The sequence below is a fragment of the Pogona vitticeps genome, chromosome 1, assembly GCF_051106095.1.
Source record: "Pogona vitticeps strain Pit_001003342236 chromosome 1, PviZW2.1, whole genome shotgun sequence".
Classification (NCBI taxonomy): domain Eukaryota; kingdom Metazoa; phylum Chordata; class Lepidosauria; order Squamata; family Agamidae; genus Pogona; species Pogona vitticeps.
The window spans coordinates 148,816,447-148,842,087 of NC_135783.1; the positions used below are offsets into that span (position 1 = coordinate 148,816,447).

The 25,641-nt window shown below is 41.1% G+C and overlaps 1 protein-coding gene across 3 annotated transcripts; it reads right to left on the reverse strand.

The window, feature by feature from the left end:
* Window positions 1–1,190: 1,190 nt before the first annotated feature.
* On the reverse strand, window positions 1,191–24,706 carry LOC110078959 (beta-soluble NSF attachment protein). Of its 3 annotated transcripts, XR_013542270.1 has the most exons (12): window positions 24,331–24,575; window positions 16,822–16,901; window positions 14,755–14,871; window positions 12,663–12,709; window positions 12,438–12,515; window positions 12,048–12,103; window positions 10,878–10,962; window positions 8,889–8,993; window positions 8,602–8,670; window positions 7,176–7,226; window positions 2,695–5,752; window positions 1,191–2,561 (listed from the first exon to the last, which is right to left on the reverse strand). XR_013542270.1 is itself a non-coding variant. In XM_020793656.3 (11 exons), exons 1-11 carry the CDS (start codon window positions 24,435–24,437, stop codon window positions 5,648–5,650), a joined length of 900 nt encoding a protein of 299 aa, XP_020649315.1. In that variant the 5' UTR covers window positions 24,438–24,706; the 3' UTR covers window positions 1,191–5,647. The 3 variants fall into 3 exon arrangements, 2 of the variants coding, with proteins under 2 accessions (XP_020649315.1, XP_078242639.1); XM_020793656.3 differs by having other exon boundaries at window positions 1,191–5,752; window positions 24,331–24,706; XM_078386513.1 differs by lacking the exon at window positions 12,663–12,709 and having other exon boundaries at window positions 1,191–5,752; window positions 24,331–24,416.
* Between the last annotated feature and the right edge of the window lie 935 nt (window positions 24,707–25,641).

Genomic DNA, 25,641 nt, shown 5'->3' on the forward strand with positions numbered 1-25,641 from the left:
CACCTAATTCAGGATGTGGCAAGCTGACGCAACTCCATTTTCTACTGGCTTGAAAGAGCAGCAAATGGCATTCCATGATTTGGCACCGGAGATTTCAATTGGTATGGCTGCTTCTCTGGGCAGAGAAGAGTGGGACATTATGGGTCAGATGGTCTGTGTCCTCCAAAACTTTGAGAGTGCAACACAGATGCTTAATGAAGAGACAGCCACCCTTAGCCAAGCTATCCTAATGTTGCAGGGCTTGGTTGGCATGATAGAGGCTGTAATGAAGGGCCAGTCTAGGTGGAAACCTTGTCTTTTGCTTTCTAACCTATAGGAGCAAATGGGATTCTGAATACAGTATTAGGAATTATCATTACAGCTATTTGAAATTATCAGATTTGGATTCATAGCTGTCCAATTATGGCATTATTCTGTGAATTCTGAATATTTCCAAATCTGAATGCACATCCTGATTTTATTTTGCACATAGTATTACACAGACAACGAGCCCTTTCAGTTCTGATCATTTGTGATGAGTGCTAAATTTTGATTTTTGAATCTTAGGTACTATCATGTGAAAACCTGCAGTATGAACCAAGGCACATGTATTAGTTACTTTTGCAAAGAATCTTGTGAACACATCATAACATTAGAAAAAAGAGTAGTCCTAGAATTTAAAAAATGGATTCTTCTGTGTTTCCAGTACTGGTCAGACTAATCAAGATGGGGTTGATATACAGACTAATTTCAGCCCCTGAATAAAGAGTAAGTATGCCAAGACGAAAGTGTCAGCACAAGAGACAGAGAAGGCTCTGGGAGGAGCAGAGGAGTGGCCACTAGTAACCCCTTCCACACCTGGTTCTACTGAGTGTCCTTGAAAAGTTCCCGACCTGGGCTGGGACTCATCCTCCCCTTCCATTTTCAGAGACCAGGACTCCCAGGGCACCCTGTTGCTTTAACAGGGGACCCTCTTGTAAGGGGATTCCCTGTGGGAAGCTGTCAAAGGGGGTTAAGGACGTGCTTGAGCTTTGTCCATCATTAGCACAAAGCTGCTGACAACTGATGCCAAAATGAATCTGGTCCTGGACAGGGAAAAGATCCCCCCCACTCCTGCAATGCCAGAATTATTTTACCTTTTGCTGTCTGGCAGCACACCACTTTGAGAACAGACTCTGCTGGGGATGAAACAGGATTATTAAACCACACACTTTGTCTTTACATTAGGCAGCACACTCTTTAATGACAATTGTTATGATAAAACAAAGCAAAACCTACAGAGCCACAGCTCCCTTCATCCCTAAACCCATATCCCAAGTGGTTGCAGTCTTCATAATGAGCAATGGGAGTTTTCCAGCTATCAAGTAAAAATGCAAGTGAGTTGACAAAGATGGTTCACATCTGTGTATCATGTTACAAAATAAGCTGTCTTGCATTGCCTTTACAAAGTAAACAATGAATAAATCTACTAGTACGCATCCACTCACGTTTGACAGATTCCTAAGCTACAACACCAGCACATATTAATATATCATTGTAGGTCAACAAATAAAATATATAAATACATTTAAATTGTCAACTTCAGAACAGAACTCTGTAGATAGCTCTGCAACATAGAGTGTTGAAATGTTTCAGAAACCAACCATTTGAAGTCACTGCTGAAAGCTATGGACTTAAACTCAGGGCCTGTAGCAGCAGCGCTACATGTGCCTGAATTGAAATAGTTGCCACCGTCTGCTCAAACAATTACAATCACTGGCTGCAAAAGGGTGATTCTAAAGAACGTGATTGATCTTGCAATGTTAACTGCGCCAACCAGTTTTATGATCATTGCAAATGTCTGAGCCAGTATGGATTGCCACATGGGAGACTGCTTCTCTGAGGAGCAGAGAGAATTAAAGTTCCTCTAAATCTTCTCTGGGGAACAAAAGGAAACCTCTTTTGTGTGCATTTTGCCTTCACAAGATCTAAGCGGGGGAAAATCCCACAGTAATCAAAGCAGCTGTCTCGCCCTCCCTTGAAGGGACAGTGGCCAGAATCTTATTGCCAATTTATGTTTGTTAATAGAAATGGACAAAGTAAGAATCATGTAAGTTGTAACTGCAAACTGCCATTCATTAATAGGTTGCTACTTTCAGTAATTTGCTGCCATGATTTACAAGCTTTATCTTGTGAAGAGAGGTAACTCAGTGAATCCTCAGGGATGCAAGTAAAGGGCTGTGCAGCAAATAAAAGAATAAATATATCTATTAGAAATAAAAATAGAAATGTACACATCTGTTTACTATTTTACATTTATAGCTTGCCTGTCCTCTTAGGCAACATGTAGAGAACATTCCCAAGCAGTCTGCTAGGTGGGCACTAATAACATCCCAAACTTGCATAGCTTCAACACACTGTTGCATCGTCTTCAGACCATGTCTTTGGAGGATGCCTACACACACACACATGCACACGTGTGTGCGCGCGCACACACACACACACACACACAGAGTTACACAGCCTTGCAAAAATGATTGTCTGTGTCTCCTATCCCCACTTCCTACCCACTGCCTGAGTCTGCTACCCCAGTGGTCCCCAACCTTGGGCCTCCAGATGTTCTTGGACTACAACTCCCAGAAGCCTTCACAACCACCTTTGCTGGCTAGGATGTATGGGAGTTGAAGTCCAAGAACATCTGGAGGCCCAAGGTTGAGGACCACTGTGCCACCCTACAACAGGAGTGGGTCACCTGTGGCCCTCCATATATCATTGGACCACTGATCTCAGCAATTCTAGCCAGCATGGTCAGAGGGGAGGAACTGTGGGAGGCGAGAATCCAAGAATAGTTGGAGGGACTACACATTACTTATCATTGTTCAAAGGACCGACACTCCTTTAAAGTCAAAACTGAGAAAGACAGTTGGCTGCTGTTGCTAAACAGAAGCATACAGTAGCCCTAACTCACCATTCGCTGTTGTGTTACATGCCATCATGTCAGAACTGACTTAACAGCAACTCTAACAGGGTTTTCAAGATAAGTGAGGTATTAAGGAGTGGTTTACCAGATGCATACCCCCAGTGAGTCTCTATGGCAGAGTCAGGGAATCGAACCCTGGTCTCCTGAGCCCTAGTCTGTCAGTCCATCCATTACACCACATTGGGAAACATCCACCATTCATTACACTGAGATGCTAGCCTCACACCCCTCCCATATTTATATCTCAGTTGGCTTTAGAAGTGAAGGCCAACGCTCTGAAGTGGACGACCTCAACTATCTATGGAGTCTTTTTACCTGAGTTGAAACCCAAGACATTATGGTTTCAACTTGGATGGAGAGCCCCCATGGAAAGCAGAGGCTCTCTGCTTCAGACTTCCATCTTTCATGCATAAGAAGGTGCTGGCACTGGAGATGGTGGAAATGGGCTAACATGAACTCCTCATATTTACACAATGAAGACGAGAACAGGGCTAGCAAACACATAGAGATAAGTGATAGGAGGGATGCTGATTAAGTCTGGAATTACCTGTCTGTTTGGAGGCTTTGCTTTCTATCCGTATTAAGCCAGTGGTAAACTGCATAGCTGAAGACGTGTCTATAATCTCTCTCTATATATACTTTGTGTGGTATGTAACAAGTTAGCTTTGACGTCTGGTCTACACATACTGCAGAATGAGGTTGGCAGTACAGACTACACTGCATGTGGAGATGCCATTTCCTATCCTGCCAAGTGACAAATCAGACAGGAGAAGGCTTACTGTTGTGCAGTTTTTCAATAAATTATACAGAGAAGACTGTATTCATGTGTGATCCCACCTACCCACAATCTGAAGTGGTATGATGTGTTCCATGTGAAAAGCCTAGTGCTTTATTCTGTTGCATGTATAGGCCAAGCCCAAAGAAGCATTCAGGAAGAGCAATGTGCCTCTTCTACTCTGAAAGCTTCATAATTTCTTTACATTTAGGTTACTCTTTAATTCTACTTGTCTATTACACATACAAATATGCTTGCACATTGTATATATCAGAATCACAAGCTTTTCACCAGCACTAATGACATGGCTCTATCACATTTAAACTGACAGTGACAAAAAACAAAACAAAAAACAATAAAAAACACAGTTTGATGAAACTATTTCCTTTTGTGTGATAAAAATATATACATTTTCATGGATTAAAGTGTAGGATTAGAAATGTAGGGGGTCCTTATCTAGGAAAGAAGACATGGCACCACAGAAGAAAAAACACCTGCTTGTTAGCTACTAGAAATAAAAAGGTAGATTTCCTTTTTTTTTTCTTTCAAAGGGACCGACACGTGTGAATTTCACATATTCACAAGTACACTGAAACCTGTGTGAAGCTCCAATGCATAGTACAACAGCATCAACACAGTGATGTTCAGACCTTTCCAGCTTACAGAAGTGCTTCAGGATTCCTGGTTTGGTGCTGAGGTTGGTCAGCACAGAAAGAGACCTCAGGAGTGCCACTGCCATTAGTATGGTATGAGTACTATACTAAACCTTTTCTCTTCCTCCATGTCATCAAAGTAGACATGCATTTCTCTGTCACTTATGTAATATTTGGACCATGGTAACAGAACAATTTGCATTCATCATAGCTTATATTCTAAACTGCACTTATGCCAATGGATTTACTTCTAAACAAACAAGGAGGAGATTCTAATAGAAAGGGAGTTTTGTATGTTACTTCTCATCTTGGGTCACATCAGTATAAGCTCAGACATATTTGAATTGTGAAAATGCAGATCACACTTAAAAGTTGCTATTTTGATATCCTAGAGAAGGGATGGACTGAAGGAAGCTCAATCTTCTGGAAGATCTCTTAGGAAACTTGTGGTGGACCTGCAAGCATTTCTGATTCACAATAAAAAAAATGTTCTCCAGTGCTCCCACCACCATCAATCATACCGCTGAACATAAAAGCTTGTGGTAAACAGAATGGAGTTTTGTGTGGAAGAAGACTGTGAGTGGAGTTCAGTCCTGATTTAAAAAAAAACTGGGAAAGAATCATTTACTGCTAAGGATTTGTCTTTTGCACATGGTCCAGTTGGCAGATTTTGAGGTTCTAATAAAACAGAACATGCAGGTCCTGAGTCTGCTGCCTGACATCCTAACATGCATGGAGAAAAGCTGTGCTCTCCTATGTTCACACTCATGTGATAAGTATTTTTAAAAGATCCAACTACATTTTAGATGTCCATCAAAACTGCCACATCCAGGGTAGGAGGTGGGGATACTCGCATTATCATTACAAGGTGGCTGGCACTTCACATCAGCTGACTAGACTAAGTCTCAGCATACTTACTAGCGTGTAAGTGCATCTGAACACAGTGGGACGTATTTCCAAGAAAACACGCTCAGGCTCCAATCCTATGCACAGTTACCGGGAAGAGAGCCTCCCTGAACACCATGGATCCTACTTTTAAGTAAACATGCATAGACTCAGGCGATAGCTTGAATTTAGGGAAATAATTTAAAAAGGGAAACAAGAGATTTTAAAAATAGATAAATTCACGTCTGCAATTACACTGAAAGAGCCACAACAGAGCTAAACAAGACACCAGTCAGTTAAGCTAGAAGCATGTATCAAATATCCCACAACGGTCCTTGGCCACAACACAGTGTATTTCAATAGACAAGTCACTACACCACAAACTGCACCAATGGTTCACTTCAGGTCTCCATCATTGTCTTCTTGAATGGATTTTTTAATGCGGAGTAACATAGTTGTAAGCCACTGATCCAAGCGGGATATTGAATCAAACTCTTTAACCTAGTTTGGAAGAGTAAACAAAACAGGTCAGCAAAATGAAGCGAAACATTGAAATCATGTCCTTTTCCCCATGATTATAAGAAACAGAGAAAATAAGAATAACATTGATGTCATGGACTATTCATACACAATGCACCACAAGCAAGTAGGAGAAACCAACTCTTTTTACCACACAAGAGTTGTACTACACAAGCAGCATTCCCCTGCTCATCTGCAAAAGGGATAGGAGGCACAAGTGCGTCACACATCTCTGCCAACATCTATTTATTAGGCTCCTGCCTAAGAAGCATGGGTGACAAGGAAATCTATAAAACAGAGAGAGTGACCTGGCAAATAATGGATGAAGAGCCTCGTGGCGCAGTGGTTAAAACGCTGTACTGCAGCTAAAACTGTGCTCACGACCTGGGGTTCAAATCCCAGGTAGCCGGCTCAAGGTTGACTCAGCCTTCCATCCTTCCGAGGTCGGTAAAATGAGTACCCAGCTTGCTGGGGGGGCAATGTGTAGCCTGTATAATTAAATTGTAAACCGCCCGGAGAGTGCTTGTAGCGCTATGGGGCGGTATATAAGTCCAATAAATAAATAAATAATAAATAAATATGGGCCCAGGACAGAAACCATGTGGGTTGATAGATAAGATGCTTTTCTCTACATACCGGTAGAACATGAAAGTAACTATGTGCAAATAACTTATTGGTCAGAATCCTATTGTTCATATAAAGTTTACATAATGTGTTGCTATTATTTTTTTAAAGCAACTAAAAAGGTTAGTGTTTAGGATGAGGTGGTGGGAATGGAGAGGATCCAGTGAAAGTCACTTGTAGTGTCCTAGCTGCTGCTGACAAGACAAACAAGTCATGGTGGCTTCACACAAGCCCCACAGAGTTCAGTGACAGTTAAGTTCAGCGAGTACACCCACGTAGCTGTAATTACCAGTGAAGTCAATGGGACTTGCTTTCCAGGGCAGACAGACTAGATTGGGCTGTTAGCTGGCTCCAACTCAGTGTCTCTCTTACGCTGAAAGATCTAGCGGCCCCATCAGTTGCTGCAGTGGACTCTTAATATTTATTACATTAGCAGCAAAACTCCTATGACTGTTTCAGGAGTGTGAAACCTGTGGCCCTCCACATGTTGTTGGAGTACAGCTCCCATCAGTCCTAGCCAGTACAGCCAATAGTGACTGATGATGGAAGCTGCAGCTTCATATCATCTGTAGGGCCGTTAGTTGTTTATCCTTCATGTACTGGTGCATATGCATGGTAGAAGTTGAAGATGAGGGGAGGGGGGAAAGGGAAGCCATGGATCTATACAACTGGTCCTGTGTATGGCAAAATATTATTACATAATCAATTTATGCTTATCAAATGCCGTCATGAAGTAGTATACAACAAAATAACATCAATTTTGAAGCAGTGGTTTACTTACTGCCTCTGTGTATGCTTCACAGTTCTGTTCCTCATGAGCCTCCAGTAATTTCTACATCAAGGACATGAAAGGATCACACAGCAGAATTCACTACGTCATTTACATTCTTAGGGAAGATGAGCTTATTAAATCATTCCACCTGTGTTCTGCAGAACTGAAAACTGCCTCCCACTACTTGAAGAGACATTTTGAAAAGAACCAAACAACTGTGAGTTCGGCTAGTAACGTACAGGAGTATAGCAAGCTTTTCATTCTAAGGCTGTGCTGGCCTTGGGTCTGAGGTATTTATACTGGATGATGTACTGGCAACTAGCATGTACACATCGCCACCATAGATTGTGATCCCATAAAGGCAAAGACACTATGTTGGGAGGAAGACCAGACAGTTCCTCCACAGCACAGCAGTCTCAGCCTGCAGCAGGAACTGGTTTGAAATCTGTAGATGAGGGAGGAGATGTGGGGGCACATCGAGACAAAGAAACAGCTTAACCCTGAAGGGACAGTGGGTTCAAGAACACAAGGCTATGAACCCTGTAGCGAGAAATGCTCCCCCAGAAGCTCCCCCAGCCAAGAACAAAGACCATAACCTGCTTGCAACGGAAGACTCAGAAGCACAGAGATGGGAGCGGGTGAGGAAATGAGTGTTCTGGCACTAACGCTTGTTGCAATCAGAAGGTAATGCAGTCAGAAATCCTCTGGAGCTAAGTACAGAAATAAGGAGCTCACAATGTCCCAGATGTTAGACCGCAACTCCTATGATCCCTCACCAATGACAACACTAACCAGGGTCCAGAAAATTGGCGTTCATCAACACTGAGAGGCCACATGCTGTCCTGCCCCATTTTGGAACTAGGGAGCACAGAGAGAAGAAAGAACATAGATGGTAAGAGCCCTGTGGCGCAGTGGTTAAGCCACAACGCTGCAGTCAAGCCTCTGCTCACAACCTGAATTTGATCCCAGCAGATTCAGGTAGCCGGCTTAAGGCTGACTAAGCCTTCCGTCCTTCCGAGGTCAATAAAATGAGTACACCAACTTTCGGGGGGGGGGCAGGGGCAAAGTGTTGTTTGCATAACTATGTTTTGACCACCCAAAGAGTGCTTTAACACTATCAGGTGGTATATAGGCTGAAACTACTACTCCTCTCTTCCCTCCTTCTTACCCTCTGGGTAACCATTTGAGGTCTCTGTGAAGGTTCTAAAAACATATTCGGTAGTCTTTAAATCTGGGCAGTGCACATCAGTTTTATTTTTAATATTTGTATTGGCATGGCCATTCTTTCCTTAGTCATGAGTTCAATGCGCTTTAACTGACAAGGGACCAGTAGCAATTTCAATCTCTATATAACAATTAAAATATTATGAGAAAGCCCTTTAGATATATGCCATTTATATTTTTCAATACATCAAAAGCATGCTGGTCCACTTACTTTCAATAGTTTACATTCTCTTGAATCTGAAAAGGCTGGGAACATTTCTTCATATTTCTCAAGAGCCAGCTAAAAAGAAAGCAACTCCTTTTACATTTACTATTCAACATGCACCGTTGCCAGTAAAGTTTGAAAGCCAAACTTCTAGATGCAAATTTTTACATGTGCACAGCTCACTGAAACACAGATAAATAACATTTAAGTTTCAAAAGAAAGAATCATTTTCTGCAGTGAGAGTAGGCAGTATAAATGATTTAATGTTAAAGTATAGCGAGGGTTGAACTAACCTTAGCATTCAACTCATCAACTATAAAGTGACACAGTGCGGCTTTAAAGAAATAGTCCTTTGCACTGTGCTTGAGCAACGGGTTGTCCATAGTGCTTGTTCCAACCTATAAGAGAAAAATAACAATTACTATGAGATAGATAATGAAAAGTGCAGTGCAAAATACAACATTATTGTTTTTTTGTCAGTTTTTTGGTGATTTCCTGCCCTCATTTCTGAAATTTAATAATTTCAGCTAAAAGGGCTGTCTGCCATAAAGCTACGAACTTCCATTTATTAATTAGTATTTCCACAATTACTAACATTAAAAGGATCATTTCAAACATATTTTGCTACCACAAGTTGAACTGTTGCACAGTTTATGCCACATGACTATGATCATGTCATCAGCTGCAGAATTTTTGACGGAATTAAACGCTTTCTATTCCCAGTCCCACCCTTCAGGTCCCAATGATCCCTAGGGATCCCCTTTGTCCCGGGAAAGTCTTGGGAGTTGCAGATGATATCATCAAAGCTGTGGAGCACAACTTGCACAACAGGATTCCAGCCACAGTGTTGCTTGGCAAAACTACCCAATCTTAATTAATCACCAAGATTTGTCTTGACTAGATATTGGTTAAAATCCAGTAGTAAATCACAATTAGAGTAGACCCACTGAATAATGGGGATTTAGTAAGCCAATTTCCCTGTAAGTTCTACTGATTCAACAGGACTACTCTAGTTGTGACTTACTATTGGATTTCAAGCACTGAGTCAGATCTAAAAGCATCAGAATACCACTTTGGTGAATCCCAAAGGAGAAATGCGTAGAACTGACAGACGCTAGTAACAGCAAAATTGATTAAGATAAATCTGCCAGCATTGTTGACTAAAATATCTCTTGATTTGGACGCATGGGCATCACTTACATTAACTACCTGGGATCAGATGAATATATAGTACTGAAAATGAACATATTGCCACAGATACTTTATCTTCTTTTTGCCATCTTGTTTTACACTTCTCAAAGAGTTTTCCCCCCAGAAAATTAAAACTGCATCTAGGAAATTTATATGAGGGGCTACATTGCCTCATTTTTCACTCAAGATGCAACTCCTTTTTGGGGAAAGTGGATTCATATTTCCAGATTTCAGTCTACATCATAGAGTGCATCTTTGAGCCTGCACAAATATTTGGAAAACTCCATTTGCATTGAATCATAGGCAATAATGGAATCAACTTATTTTATCACATGTTTTTCCTTGGATTACAGTGGGGTCTCGACTTACGAACGACCCGACTTGCGAACAATTCGAGTTACGAACCTGCCCTATAGGGAAAGTAAGGACTCTACATGCGAACTTCCCTCGAGTTACGAACAGGGAAAAAAGTCCCCCCTCCCTCTCCTTAGAGGCTTCTGGAGGGGGGGAAAGGGTCAGAAACTTAAAAATAAATACTGTACTGTTAAATAAAGTCACTTACCAGGCCTTGGTAGCCCCCAAACCACAGGAAAAAGAGCAGGAAAGAACTAAAAGCCGACACCCAGAAAGAGCCTGGCAGCCATTTTGTGGTTTTCCCCGCTCTTCTCCCCACCTAACAGCTGATCGGCTGGCTCTGAGCAGGCTTCCGGAGGCTTGCTCAGCACCTAAAAAGCCTGCCTGAGTGCCTTTGTGCTGAAAAAATCAGCACAACATGCTTTAAAACATGTTAAGACTGGGGAGATAAACATATAAAGTCCATAACTCAATGGTCAGAAGATCTTACTACTTTAACTTCACATGAATGCCTCTATCTTACAGGGGCCAACTCCAAATAAAATATTTTTGGACATGGTCTGCTTATGTTAATGCATATCCCTAACCCATGATTACATCTATCTATTATCCCCTTTCCTTCCTTCCTTCCTCCCTTCCTTCCTCCCTCCCTCCCTCCCTCCCCACCCCCTTTTCTTTTGGCTTGAAATAAATATAACAATGCCTCTGATTTATAAACCAGAATATAACTCACTCACCTGTTCAAACATTTCAATTGCCTTGGGATATTGCTCTAATTGAGCAGCATATCCAGCTACTTTCAGCAGACATTTGTTAGCAGAACTGGAAACAAAAGGGATAATTATCCAAATAGCACATAAATACAAGATTCTTTTTTTAAAAGTAAAGATGTAACAAGGTACAACACTCCTTCATTAAAGGACTTGCATACTTAAGAAATTACTCATTCCATTTGTGCATGCAAATGGAAATGTGCTATCCTCCAAACATTATATTGTACATCTACTGCCATGAGTAGTGTACACACCTATAGAGGCTGCATCTACACATGGCCTCCCTTTCTCACACTCAAATTTTGGTTCCTTCCTGTCTCCCTGAGGGTTTGTTCAAAACAAGTAAGAAAACAAGCTGAGATCTGTCCCTTTGTTTGGGTTTTCCTCCCAACATGTATGTCTGTTCGTGTGAATGTTTTAAATTTTATGTACTGTTTCAACACACTCTGAGAGCACTTTAAGTAGTCCTTTGTGTACATTTCTTTCAGATGCACTCATGACTTTTTATCCAAATGAGGATCATAGAGCACAATCTGTATCCTCCCCACAAACACTCTAGGAAATACAGACCAAGACACATGTACCTTCAACCTTGAGCTACAATAGGATTCCTTACACCAGGGGTCCCCAACCCCCGGTCCGCAGCCTGGTGCCGGTCCATGGCCATGGCAAGACCGGGCCGTGGAGACAGATCTCCTGCCCCCCCCGCACGCACTTCCCCGCGTATGCATGGCCCATCCACCCACACGAGTGCCCCGCCCACCCATGAGCACACCCCGCCCATGTGTACAAGCGCACCATGCCCACCCACGAACGCGCCCCGCCCATCCAAGCATGCGCACAAGCATGCGCGGACCCCCTCCAACCGGTCTGTGGGTCAGAAAAGGTTGGGGACCACTGCCTTACACGACCCTATTTCCCACTTAGCTAATTTTCCATAATCTCAAAGTCTTATATTTTGACCTTGAACCTAACAAATGAAATGCTAATTCAAGAAAGTGAATTTAGATGCGGATGTTCTATTAAACCCTATAACTCAAGAAGGACAGATTTCAGCTTTACAGTGCCAGAGGGAAAACTAAAATTCCAGATTATATTATTCACATTCATATTAACTCTGTTATGAAAACTTGCCTGTTAGATTCTTCTCCTTTGTAATAATCTGCTGCTTGTTCATAATGGGCAATAGCCTTAAAAAAAGAGGAAGTTAACAAAGAAGTTAATATATTCATTTTTCTATGTAATACTTTTCTGGGACCTGCAACATAATAATTTAAGAAACAGACAGTCCAGATTCACAAGTTATTTGGGGGCTATGGCTCTCCTCAATTAAGGAGGCATTACACAATTTCATGGAAGATAAGGTGATCTATGGCTGTTAGTCATGATGGTTATACATTGCATTATCTCTGGATTACAGTTTCTGGGCAACACCAGTAAGAAGGTGCAACCCATGTCTTTTCAAGCTATACAGTGCCTCTATCTGTGCAGAAAGGAAGGACTCAAACAACGACACACGCTCACCTTCTCAATGTCTACTAGCTCAGACTCATAAATCTCTGCAATAGTAATGTGATGCTTGGCAGCAATAGTAAATCGGCCCTGAGAAGAGAAGAATTTGACACAGATTTTCTCTTTTCCATTTGGTGGAAACGAAGAATACAAAAGCAACTGAATGAAAGAACTAAGACCAACAAAGGTATATAGGTCATAAACAGGAATCCCAGCCTAGTACCTAGAGTATCTTACCATGTCTGTGTAAATATCGATGGCAGCATTTAAGCAGTTGATAGCCTCTGCATCGTATGCATTTAGAGGGAAAATAATGAATAAAATCAGCTTGGTCATCGAAACATTGTTGTTTTATTATCTCAAAGAACTGGGTTACTCATATCAACAGATCTGACAAGCAAATTCTCACTCACTCCTCTGTTCAAGATTAATGCAAAGCAAAACTTCTTCATCCTCTAACGTAGGGATGAGTAGACTTCAGGTTTCAGGGGATCTCTTTCACTTTTTTTTAATTTCAAAGCTGTGTTCCACCAATCATAGATTTACCTAACCTGGCACGGAAGTCATACATTTAAAATTTAAAAATTCTTAGCAGAAAAACTTGCTTTGAGTACCAGAGCCAAACAGAACTCAAAATCTATTTCTGTTCACCCCATATTCTTCCCCCCTTTTATCAATATAATTTAGAGTGCAAGGCAAATCTCTCCTCTTCTTTTCCTACTAGTCTTAAATAACTGGGAGTCACAAATCTTGTCAACCTGCTCTAAGTCACCCAGGCATTTGCCAAAAGACTCAAATCTATCATCTGCCCACTCCTACTCTAACCTATGCATACAACATCATTGTCCTATATGCAGAGATCTCTTCAGAGCAGACATAAATGTGGAAGACTCCCACATTCCACAGCTGTTCCATAAAGCCTCAGTGGAGAAGACTGTGTGGCAATATCAAAGCAATCTGCCATCTCCACTGAAGCGTACAAACTTGCAAGAGTTGCACATCTGCATTCTAGCACTCCTGCCACTTTGCACTACAGCCTGCAAAGTTCATATTGTCCAAAGAAGTAAATTCACACAGTCAGTTAATAAATGCTTAGGTACTTAGGATACAAAGGACAGGGCCCATAAGAGTAAGCCTAAGGCGCATGGATTATCTGTTACCACAAGTCAAACTTTTATACAATAATGGCCAGAGTGCAGTCCCCCATGTCTTGCTGGACTGCAGTTCCCAGCATTCCTCACCACTAACTATGCCAGCTAGAGCTGACTGGAGTCATAATCCAACAACTACTGGAAGGGTGCACTTGCAACTGGAACCCCAGCTTTAAAAAAAGCCAAGGCTTGGCCATAGAAATAGCCTTAGCAGTGTGGCCTATTCATGTGATGTTTCCATTCAGAGTAAGTGGTAGATGGATCATAGGAGAAGGGCCTCTGTGTAAAACTCCAGGTCATGAGAGCTCCAACACATGAGAAGGAATATGCACTAAACTATGGCTCATTGTTGAACTCTGCCATGTGCATAAGCTGCACGTCCATATAGCTTCATCAAAACACAAAACTGATTTCTATGTACAAACTGACAAAGTAAATTATAACCAAAAAAAATTTACACATCCCTTGTTAGGTTCCAGAGTTTCTTCTGGCCATTTGTCTAATAATCTTGATACAGCAAATTGTAATTCAATGGCACTAACTTACTATATTCAAACAATTTGTTTTTAATAAATAGATTTAAAAGATGGTTTGTGTGTTGATGTTTTTTTAAAAAAAGGTATCCAAGTCAAATAATTTAAAAACTATTCTTCACTTTAACACACATAGTTCTGTTTTATTAAACTTTTTAAAATGTTCCAGTTCAGTAAAATTTTAATGTTAGCTGGCAAGACCTGGTACTAATTACTAGAACATTCAGATGTACTTTGTTCAGTAAAACGGAATCTAAGGGGAAACATTCCCATCATTCTTTCCCTTAATAATAACCAACCTGGAACAATTCAAGTTTTATTATTCACACTAACAAGGTACACCTCTGTGCAATGTTTTCTTCTATCCTTCTGAGTCTTACATCTAGCATCTGTCAGACACAATCCTAATACCCCACCTTGTCACTATAGTCCCACTTGTAAGCCATTGTATGAACTGGCTGTAATGCTATAATTATTCTGAGGTTGCCTCGGAATCACTCAGAATTTATGTAACACACGTAGTTAATTGGTAAGAGAGACAGTTAAGAGTTAGAATCATTGAGTTAGATGAGGCAGTTTACAAATAGAAATCTTAAAACTACAGCTGTCAATCTAGATAGTTGTACAAGGGACCATATATCTTACCTTGTGGATCTGCCTTTTTATAAGCATTTCCTGCATCCACAAAACAGGTTGCTGAATCATGTTTACTCTGCAGTTGCATGTGGAGCTTGGCAGCCTGACAAAATGCATTTCCTGCAGCTGGAAAAGAAACAGCCTCAATATGTCTAACTCCAATATAATGTCAGAAGCAGCCATTCAAATGACAAAAGACAGCAAGTTCTCCCACATATCCAGATGCTTTACTTCGTATACAAAGCTTCCAGGCTAACAAGGAAAAGCCTAGCATATGCTCTATATTAGCAGAGCATGATTTTACTTAATAGGAACTTGCAATGATTATTCAAATTTCTCTCTGAAATACTCCCTGTACCAAGAGTTGCAAAGCTGAAGGGTTCTCATATGTTACACATAAAAAGATTTGTCCCCTTTATTACAAAGTGGGTCATACATAAAATAGAAGTAGGATTCATGGAGAGGTTTAAGGAAGATGGCTCAATACCTTTTTCACATCTTGTTTCTATGTAGCAGTAAACCATAGTTCTCAAATGACTTTTTTACACATTCTCATTGACATACAAAACGCTACCCTCACATAGAAGACTAATTTCCAAGCTCAGCTGAGCGAAGCCGAGCCAAACCAAACCAAAACACTAGATAAAAGGCTTCTACCTTCTTTTAAAAAATCAACTTGTTGCAGCACTATCTACTATGAGATTGCTGTTTTGTCCAGTTCATTTCTCAGTGCTTGAAAGGTGATTCCAAGAAAATTAAAATGACTCCCTTGCTCAGCACAGGATCTATATACCAATTACATTTCATATGCAGTCCGAAATATATTAAAACCTTCGTATTTTAATAATTGGCATGATGGAGGTCATACTGAAGAGATCTTTTTAATAGTTCATTTGAAAGTTCATCATCCGAATCTCACCCTCACAATACTGAAAATAACAAACTAATTTACCTATTATAACAATAAAAAGTATCATCCACATATAACAGTACTGGCATTTATTTTCCAAACTTTGCAAAATGAGGAAAGGAACATATAAACCAAATCATGTATATATAGATAAATATACTGTATATATAGTGCTAATATACCTAACCCCCACCCACCCGTTCTCATAACATCTCCTGCCATCAGGATTGCTAGAGCCTCAAAACCTGATGCACCGGGGGCACAGGAAGCTTTCAGTTAGTTTAAATTAATTATTTCCAGGGCCCAATCCAGTTAATATTGGCATAACTTTACCCAACAGGATTTTGCCTATTACATTTCCCTTTCAAATGCTTTGAATTTTCTTCTCTGGTAAATGATACAGGACTATCCCATAATTCAGAACTGAACCATCCTTTTTAAAAGCCCATCTGTTCTGCACTAATAATTCCATGTCCCACTTTCAACACTATGTACACCAGCTGCCCACACTTCTCAGTTCCCCCGTTAATGCATTATCTTTTATCAACCTTTCTCTCACACAAAAAAACATGCTATGAAGTGAGAATATATTTTTCACACACTTTCATGTCAGTTTTCTTGCACTGCCTGAAAGCAGACTAGCTTCTTTCAGTGACTAGCTTAAAACAAATGGGCAAGGAGAGGAAAATAAGGTGAGAAATAAGTATATCCATCAGGAGTTTATTTAGGAAATGTGATAATCCACCTCAAGTTCTTATTAAGTTTAAATAACCTACCAAGTTTACAACTAATGGTGAAATAACCAGCACTTGATTCATGATCAAGAAATGAAATTGGGAGATAGTGCCCCTGTTTAGGGTTCCTGAATCACCTCCTTTTCATCATGGGATAAGGTACTGAGTCATCAACAAACAGCAAAGTCATTCTGTAATGTACATAGAATTGAATGGATTTAAAATTCAAAGCAAGTAAACCAGGATTTGGGATAGTAAATAAAGAGGTTTATATATACACAAACATGTAACTCACTATATATTTAATTAAGGAGCTCTGACTAAGGATAGCAACCTTGGATTAATAACCTCAGATAATGAGCAAATGGTATCAGAATGTTCTATGAAGATGCCCTCTCTGCCTACAAAGGAAAGAGACCTCTCTGTACATACCACTCCAGTTTTTGGCTATCTTGAACATATTTGCAGCTCTGGTATACATTTCACAGGCTTCTTCTATCTTTGTATTCCCTCTACCAAAAAGCAAAAGGAGAAATGGCATTAAAAGGAGACACGTATTTCTTATACAATTAATCAATCTGGTATGAGAGAACAGGATGGTAAACCCACAAAAAACAAGTTACATGCCAACTATATTCCACATTAAGTGAATGACATGGTTCTGACCCATCATAACTCTCTCTGCAATGTATGCTATACTTTGCACAAGAAATGCCTGAAAAAAAAACAGCGACTTCAAGCACTTTTATTAATTTGACTTCTGGAACCTCCCCAAGTGGTTCACTAAAAACCAAAAGAAAGAATTTAAAATAAAGCAAAAAAAATTTTGAACACAAATTTTTCAAGCTGTGAACTTTGTCTACATATGCAGAACAGCATGGGAATTTGGTGACAGCAAAATCTTGTGTGTTTTACTTCCAGCTGCACTTGGAGGAATCTCATTTCTGGATGTAGAATTCCTAGAAGAGGAAGTCCGCACAGCACACTTCTTCCTTAGTTCTCCTTAAGAAAACTTAAGAGAACATTACAAATAGCACCCCAGTTCCACTAAACTATATCAGGAATGCATCCCTTTATTACTGTATTTTCTCATATATAAAACAACACTTTTTCCTAAAATCATTAGAGAAAAAATTGAGGATTGTCTTATACATGGAAGGAGGCGAAGGAGCAGCCACGCTCAGCCACCTCTCGTGGCTGCCCATTGACTGCCGCCGCCACCGCCTGATCGTCTCCTCCAGCGCCACTTCAGGCAGGAGATAAGGTGGCGACATGAGCTGGAGGTGAGTCCCGGCAGTGGCGATCTGGAGGCGACGATCAGGCAACAGCAGGAGGAGGTGGAGGCAGAGGAGCAGCCATGCCGGGCCGCCCCTCACAGCTGCCCACTGACTGCCCTTCCACCTCCAGCAAGGGTCAAAATTGGAGGTCATCTTATACATTGGGGGGGGGTGTCGTATACATGGGGAAAGACTGTATATTCAATGGATATACATGGGAAAAGACAGTATATTCAATGGATAGTCTGAGGCTAAGGTCTTTGAAAATCAATATATATTACTTCTCCTATTTTAATGCTTAGGAATCAGTGCTACTGTTTATGTAGTCAAAACAGCACTTATTTCCAACAGAGAAGGTACCAGCAGGTTTAGAGGCACCCTACAAAGATCTGCACTACAGCACGGTAATATTTAGGAAAAGAAACCAACGGGGCACAAACCAACAAAGAAGTCAATGAGATCTGAGCATGCTCACTAGACATGGGATATTAGGTATTGAGGATCATGGACAGAAAACTAGGTGGTGTACTGGAAAGGAGTAACCTGCAGGAAGGCATATCTGACTGACTAAAATAGTGAAGGGAGGCATCCAGCACTACAACAATCTGTTGCTGATTATGTATGTTAGTAGCAATAGGTGGGAGCAGCAAAATTTATGAGAATTTCTTCCTTTTATGGAGAAAACCTAGCAGGACTTGGGGAAGAGGCCAATGTAAACTAGAAAAGGATAATGTGCTAAAGGACATCAGGAAGATTTTCACAACTTGCTAAGGAGCTGAAGATTAATCATTCATCTGCCGCCCCCATCACAGCACTGGAATGCTGTATTTTAATGATGTATTTTTAATGATATATTCTAAAGTTGTGTAGTTTCTCTAAAAACAAACACTGTTAATGAATCCCATAAACTGAATACTAAAATTGGCAACTTACCATTGATTTTATTTTCACGGGAGGAGTGATCTATTTATTAATAAAGCATTTAAATCATTTCCATAATGCCTTTCTTACTTGGAATTATGCAACAAATAGAGAACTCTTTATTATCTTTGGGGCAATTTCAACGTTGATATAATCACTGAGCGATGGAAGCAAGTAACACTAGTTGAAGATATTCAATCAAGAAAATTGATCTGATTCCTTCAAAATTTAGCATTTGTTTCAATCAAAACAAAATAAAAATTCTAATATAATTAATCTCTTCATTCTGGAGACACATTTCAAAGAGTTACACGGTTGAATGTATCAAAATGCCTCTTTTCTGCCTTTATCATCCATGAAGATCACCAGTTGGGACAGGAATGATGTAGAAAGCTCTACCCCTAAGGAGGATCTTCATGGGTGGGCCTACTTGTCCATGGGGATGGGGAAGGTCCACACTACCCTGTGGTTTCTGGGAGATGCTCTCTGTGATTATCAGACTATGTCTTACAGTGTTCTCCAATAACCTTTCAAACACAGCTTCACTAAGATATGAGAAGTTGAATGGAAACCTTAATAACAGCAAGAATTAATATACCCATGAAATGAAAAACATTTACTACTGCTAGAAATCTGGAAATAAACAAGTTTAAAAATTATCATCATTAATACAACTGTAATCACATTTCAGATAAACATTAGAATGATCAACAATAATGATATGATCTGCCCACCACCAAGCATTTGCTTGTAATATATCTTTATTGGTTTGTCTTTATTTCTTATTCTGTTTTAAACCCATTACTGAAATAAAATAAAAATTTTAAAAATGGATTTGCTAATGCTGCTAACATAGTCTTTCATAATCAGTTTTTACTGATTTTTGTTTTATTATATATGCTTTTTACCATCAGAATTGGTTTTAATTCCATTATGGCATCAATTTTTATTTCTAAGCCTCTCTGAGTTTGATCTCATCATTCAATGGCAACATAAAAACACTGAAACAAAAGAAACATGTACATAAAGTGAACTAGCTTTTAAAAAATAAAGATACTGAAGCAGAGACTTCTCAGCAGCTGTTGACTACAGAACAAAATAAATTATGGATCAGAACTAAATGAGTTCTACAATTATCCATCATAAAACAAACAAACAAGCCTCACTTTCCAGTTCTGTTGGAAAAGCATTGATAGAGATTTATCAAGATGAATTGATTGATCACATGAACACTTTTATCTGAGAAGTATCAAAGAAGCTTTTGGAAAAACACAAAACACAATGTACTCTCAAAGTAGTGCCATCATCTAGGCTCTTATTAGCGAAATATAATATAAAACTATCATGCTCCCTAGCTTTGACAGTAAGAACTTCAGATTCACAAGTCAGATTACAGTGTGTGTGTGTGTGGGGGGTTGCTTCTTCAGAAATAAAACTGAAATTCTCTCATTATCTCGCTTTCTTGCTCAACAAAAGGTCTTACATAGCTTAGGAAAAAAAATCACAGGCCAGATGGCTAATTATTTTAGGAAGAGGATCCCTGAGATAAAATGCCTTTCTGCATAGCCTGCACTTCTACAAATGGTGGGGAACATCTAGCAATGCCTCTCCTGATTATCTTAATAATCAGATCTGTTCTGGGACAGAAAGATGCCTCTCTTACATGCCAGATCCAGGCAATATATGAGATAGATTGACTCCCTAAAGTAAGCTGCAGGCTTGAGTTTACAAGAGCTTAGCAGGGCTGCTGAGGGCAAGACGTATTGGAGATATTGTAGCTCATTCACAGGATTGACTCGCCATAACTTGGGAGGCAAGTTGACAACACATAACAACAACAACAGGCAATGAAAAGCTTGACAAGTCAAAACCCAGAGATAAGAGGCAAACAATCCACTGACAGCAGATGTTTTCACCTCCCAGCTCCTGCCAGAAACGACACCTCTGTGCACCAGCTAGGGCAAGCCCCAGCCATTCTGCTGCCTGAAAGGAAAGGCAAAATGGTGCCTGAGCCTTCTCCTGCTTTCTACATAGAGGACTTGGCTCCGAAATGTACTTCCAGTATTAATGATGAAGTAGTTTCCTCTACTGAGCCTTAAATTGGCAAGCTATGGGAGGGAACATTGGCAGGCTGGTGCTATGCGTACCTCCTGTGTTCGACTCCTTGCTGCTGCTTCCCATTCCTACCCCACGTTGCTTGAGGCAACTGCTATCACTCTGCTTAACAGTGGTGCCAGCCTGGCAGCAGTCATTGCTGTCAAACCGTTTCCAAGCCTGCCCCACAGAAAATGCCCTGTAGTAGATTTTCCTGAGGTTTCTGAGACATGGTTGATAGCTGTCCACATCTCTTACCTGCCAGATGCCCACTGAAATGAGCTCCTAAATGGCAAGCGTGACTATAGCCACACGTAGCAAAGCCAGCTCTAGATGGATGTGCATTCTCATTGACTGCAGCCACAACGTTCATTGGCACCGACAGTGGAACTGCAACCTACTAGTATTTCCATATTGTTTGGATTGATCTGTACAGTTCCTCTATTGCTAAATACTGCTTTCCTGTATGTTTTCACTAACATAATTTTGATGGGGGCACCCTGATTGGGAAAATTACACAGAAGGAAGAGAACCCTTCAACATGGTTCAACACTCCTTACTCTTGTCTTGCACTCAGCCTCAGGAGACCTAGATTGGTATCAAGATGAACTTTAATAGAAAAGGCAGTGATATCAAAAAGAACACTATGTGTTTGTCTGCCTACATCTTGGAATTCATTGTTTAACCTATGGGAAGGGCTCAGGACAGGTAATGGGAGCATGAAATCTAAAGCAAATATCATGTCATAAATGCATCAGTGCTACATCAGAAGCAGATATGATAGTAAGAGTGTTTAAGACCCAAGTGCAAGCTTAGTGAGTTTGAGTTTTAAAGCTAATACAGTGTTTCAGTGCAGTACTTTATCTAATCCACACACAATCATTTTCAAAATGACTGGGTGTCATACAACTAAAGGAAAAGCACAAATAAACATCAATGATTTCAATGAAAGTGTTCAACATGTGTACTCTGCTATCAGTGTATAGAAGCAATGTGCCTTCTAGGTTAACTCAAACTTAGCGGTATTTAATTTCATTACTGCTTACATTTTTAATATTCTTCTCAAAGGAACAGGGATTAAAAGAACATCACATTTTTAAAAATGCACTACTGTATGTCCCAAATCTATGTATTACTAGTTCATCAAATGATAACTATTAGATAAGCCACAAGGGCCAGAACAGTTTTGTTATATAATCAAGAGTCAAGTGTTGCCTGCCAAGCAGAACTTCCCAGTGTCACACAAGATGCCTCTTTTATCCACAAGATTCCCTACTCATTTCTGAAGAGCCAGCTCTCCACAGTTCCATCGCATTTACAGACTATTCTGGCACCAACTGAAATTCTAATCTCCCTAATCCTGTATCTGATTAGTGGAATCAGATACAGGAAAGCTAATTAACTGATAATCTGGGGAGAAATTTTGCAAGGCTTGCCTTATGGACTGTATTGATTTTATTTGAATTTATTACAGTCAAAGGCCAGCACCAACATTTTTTTACAGTACACAAAACAAAACATGCTACGTAGATTATGCCACACAATACATCCACAAAGTATGTAAAATATATGTCACTATGTCACAATTATCCAAAATGGGGGTGATGGGAATCAGTTATCAGAGAACTGCGGCAAGCCACAGCAACTGCACGATGTATGCAGTGTAGAAGTTAGATGCAAAAATTGTCTCTTTCACTGAACCTCCCCTCCCACTAAGAAAAACAGATTACAGAGCCACTAAAAAGTTCTCATCACTAGGTCCTACTTCGCCCAAACAATCGCTGGAGTGGGATATATTTGAATACCAGTTTAAGCTGCAAATGGTGGTTTCCATGACTGAAAAGACTCTAATTTACTTCCTTTTAAAATCCACATGGATTCCTTAACCAGAGGACAGCCATGTTACTCAACAGCAGCAAAACTATAGCACCTTGATGACTAATAGGTTTATTGTGACATAAGCTTGCTTTGTCACATACACAAGGTGTCATACAGTTACTTGGTTGTCAAAGGAAAAAATATGAAGATGAAGAGCCCAAAGGCTGTAAAACATGGGTGATCCGGCAAGCCTCAAGCAGGCTCAAACAACTGCTTGTTATGGTCATTTCTTTTACAGCAAGCTATGCCTACGCTGAGACCATGTGTTTACCCATTAATACCGACATTTTTTTTATTTATTGTATTTATAAATACAATATTTATAAATATTTATAAATTTATAGCATGCAACCTTTCCAATCTGATGCTGTTCACATGTGCAGCACATCTTGAATAACAAAGGCCACACAAAAAGGGTGAGGAAACTTTGAACCCCCTCCCCCAGATTTTTTGTACTGCAACTCCCATAATTCCTTACCATCGGCTATGCTGGGTGAAGCTTTTGGGAGCAATAGGGGGAAAAAATCTGGAGGACAATCCCCACCCCAGCTTTGCAGATATAATCGCAGGTGGCTGTTTGTTGTTAATGTAGTTGGCTGCTTCAAAACTGAAAGAGACTTGCTGTATCTTAAAGTCAGAAAATAGTTGGGCTTTATACTTTATTTTTTGTGTTTCTATATCCATGTATACATAGAGAGGTCTGCCAACTGAAATGAGACTCGATGTATGAGACAGAGTGGGCTCCTGCGACACATAAAATGTCTGCCATAGTAAATGCTGATTTTTAAGGAGCCCCCAAAACTGTTTTGTGGCAAAAGATAAAATATTGCAACTCCTGTAGAAACTGTTCTTATGTTGCAGCCATCTAATGAGTTTTGTATGGATACCTCCCTGCACAGAAGCTGGTATGCCACATCTTTTAGGTCTCAAATGGCAGAAAACAATCAAGATGATAATTTAGGAGAAATCATAACACCGTACGTACTTCTGCGATTCAATAGGAATAATAAAAATAACAGCCACAACAGTAACAATATACTGTACCTCTGAATATCATAGGTCTTTGGGAATTCAAGGAACTAAATCCAGCCAACATTTGGAAGGCTGTATATAATGGGAATCCTAGTACTTGACTTCTAATTTTTACGCTTGACCCTTGGATCCACCCCCTGCGCTGGCAATGATGAGAAACAAGACGTTTATTTATAACAAAAAACAACATTTTCCCTCCTTCTCTGTCCGTCTGTCTGTCTACGAAGGCGTGCACAGAGGGAGGGAAGGAGGCAGAGGCGTCTCCCGCCGAAACACCCCCTGGGCATCTGAAGAAGTGGGCGCCAGTCCAGGGGAAGCCTTATACCGTACCTGAATAAACCGTCTTTAAGGCGCCTCAAGTCTAACAGCAGGAATTACAAGAGACTTGGCACGGGGCTCTTTGCAGCATCCTGTGCCCCCTCCCGCCTCCGTGCCTCTCCCGTCGCCACCCCACCATCACCGGCACTATCCCACTTCTTCCTCCCCTTCTCGCCCGTCTCCGCAGCCTCCCCGGCCCCCACCACCACCACCCCCCAAGCGGGGCCTGAAAAACGAGAGGGGCGCGTCGGCTCCGTCGACGCCGCTGGGACCCCCCCCCCCTCAGGGGACACCGCGGAGGAGACACCGCGGCTGTCTGAGGAGGGAGGCCTGAAGCGGGGCATCCCGGTCGTCGTCGTCCCCCACCACCACATCGCCCTCTGCCTGTCCCGACGTTTTCCCGCCGGCCCCGCTCGCTCACCCGAAGAGACCGCGGAGGAAGGAGTGAGAGGACTTGACTCTCTTCTCGGCCTCGGCCAAGAGCTGCGCGGCCTCCCGCTCCTTCTCGCCCGCGGCGGCGGCATCCATCGCGGCGAAGGAGAAAGGCGGCGGAGGCGGCAGCAGCAGCCGTGCCAGGGAGGCTGAGGCGGTGGCGAGAAGGCGGGGGTCCGACGAAGCTGCCCTCCCTCCCGGTCCTCCCGCTCCGCCTCCGGAGGCCGCCCTCCCTGCCTGCGCCTCTTTCGTGGAGACTTTTGTGGGTTGGTCTTCTGACGAAAGGCCGCCGAAGAAGCCCACCCGGGTCCGACGCGGGCTCCCTTCCCGGGAGTCTTTCCCTAGGTAGCCCGCGTTCGTAAATTTTAGTGTGTAACGTGCCCTCCGAACATTTCCCCTTGCTGGCTAGGGGATGCTGAGCACTGTAGTCCCCAAACGTAACGTCGTCGTCTGAGCACTGTAGTCCTAAAAAAAAGGCCGCCTTTGGGCCCTTTTAAGGAGAAAGGCGGGGTAAAAATATTTTCGATAAATCAAATACATTAATGTTTCCAAGCTCTGGATTGGGGAGGGAGAAGGGGAAACGTCGATCATCCCTGCATTAAAAAAAAAAACTGGCATGCACGGGAGAAAAGGCAAGAATAGAAAGAAGCCTTACTTGTGACCCAGCTGCCTCTGTCCTTAAAAATAAATAAAAATACAGGAAAGTTCTGCTTCTCAGAAGAAAGGAACTTCTGTACAGAGGAAAGAGCATATTTGGCTGCAAGAATTCTTGCTTGTAGAAAACCATGTAAGGGAGAAAGCAGATTCTTTTCCCTAGTATTTAGGATTGGTTTTGTAGGATAAAAAACATTACTCTTTTCAGACTGAAGAAGCTCCTTGGATGAATAGTGAAACGTTTCAGCCTAATAAGAAAGAAGTCCGGTTGCCATGACTCAACTTCTAGATAACCTCATCTGGATGACTGGGAATCTTCACAGATAAATTGCACATAATTGGTGAGAAGTGGAGGAACATTCAGCTGCATGAAACCCTATCCGGTGGGCCAGATAGGCGGGGTATAAATTAAATAAATAAATAAAATAAGTAAAATCTCTCTTAGAAGTGCTCACTAGAGTAACATTTTTTATATGCCAGCTTTTTCCTTACAAGCGACCCGAAAGGTGGCTCACAACAGTTAAAATGCAGTTAAACAAGTTAACATGCCACACAAAGCTATATGTTAAAAAACGATTAAACATTGGTCTGAATTAAAAACAATTTTAAAACATTTTAAAAACATATAAAAATATAAATTTCAAAA

Excerpts from the sequence above, each read along its gene's own strand:
- LOC110078959 (XM_020793656.3), bottom strand. The coding sequence starts at position 24,437 with ATGGATGCCGCCGCCGCGGGCGAGAAGGAGCGGGAGGCCGCGCAGCTC. Across the intron at positions 8,671-8,888 it reads TTGATGAGTTGAATGCTAAG|CTGGCTCTTGAGAAATATGA; the intron begins GTTAGTTCAACC and ends CTTTCTTTTTAG. Across the intron at positions 7,227-8,601 it reads GAGAATGTAAACTATTGAAA|AAATTACTGGAGGCTCATGA; the intron begins GTAAGTGGACCA and ends TCCTTGATGTAG.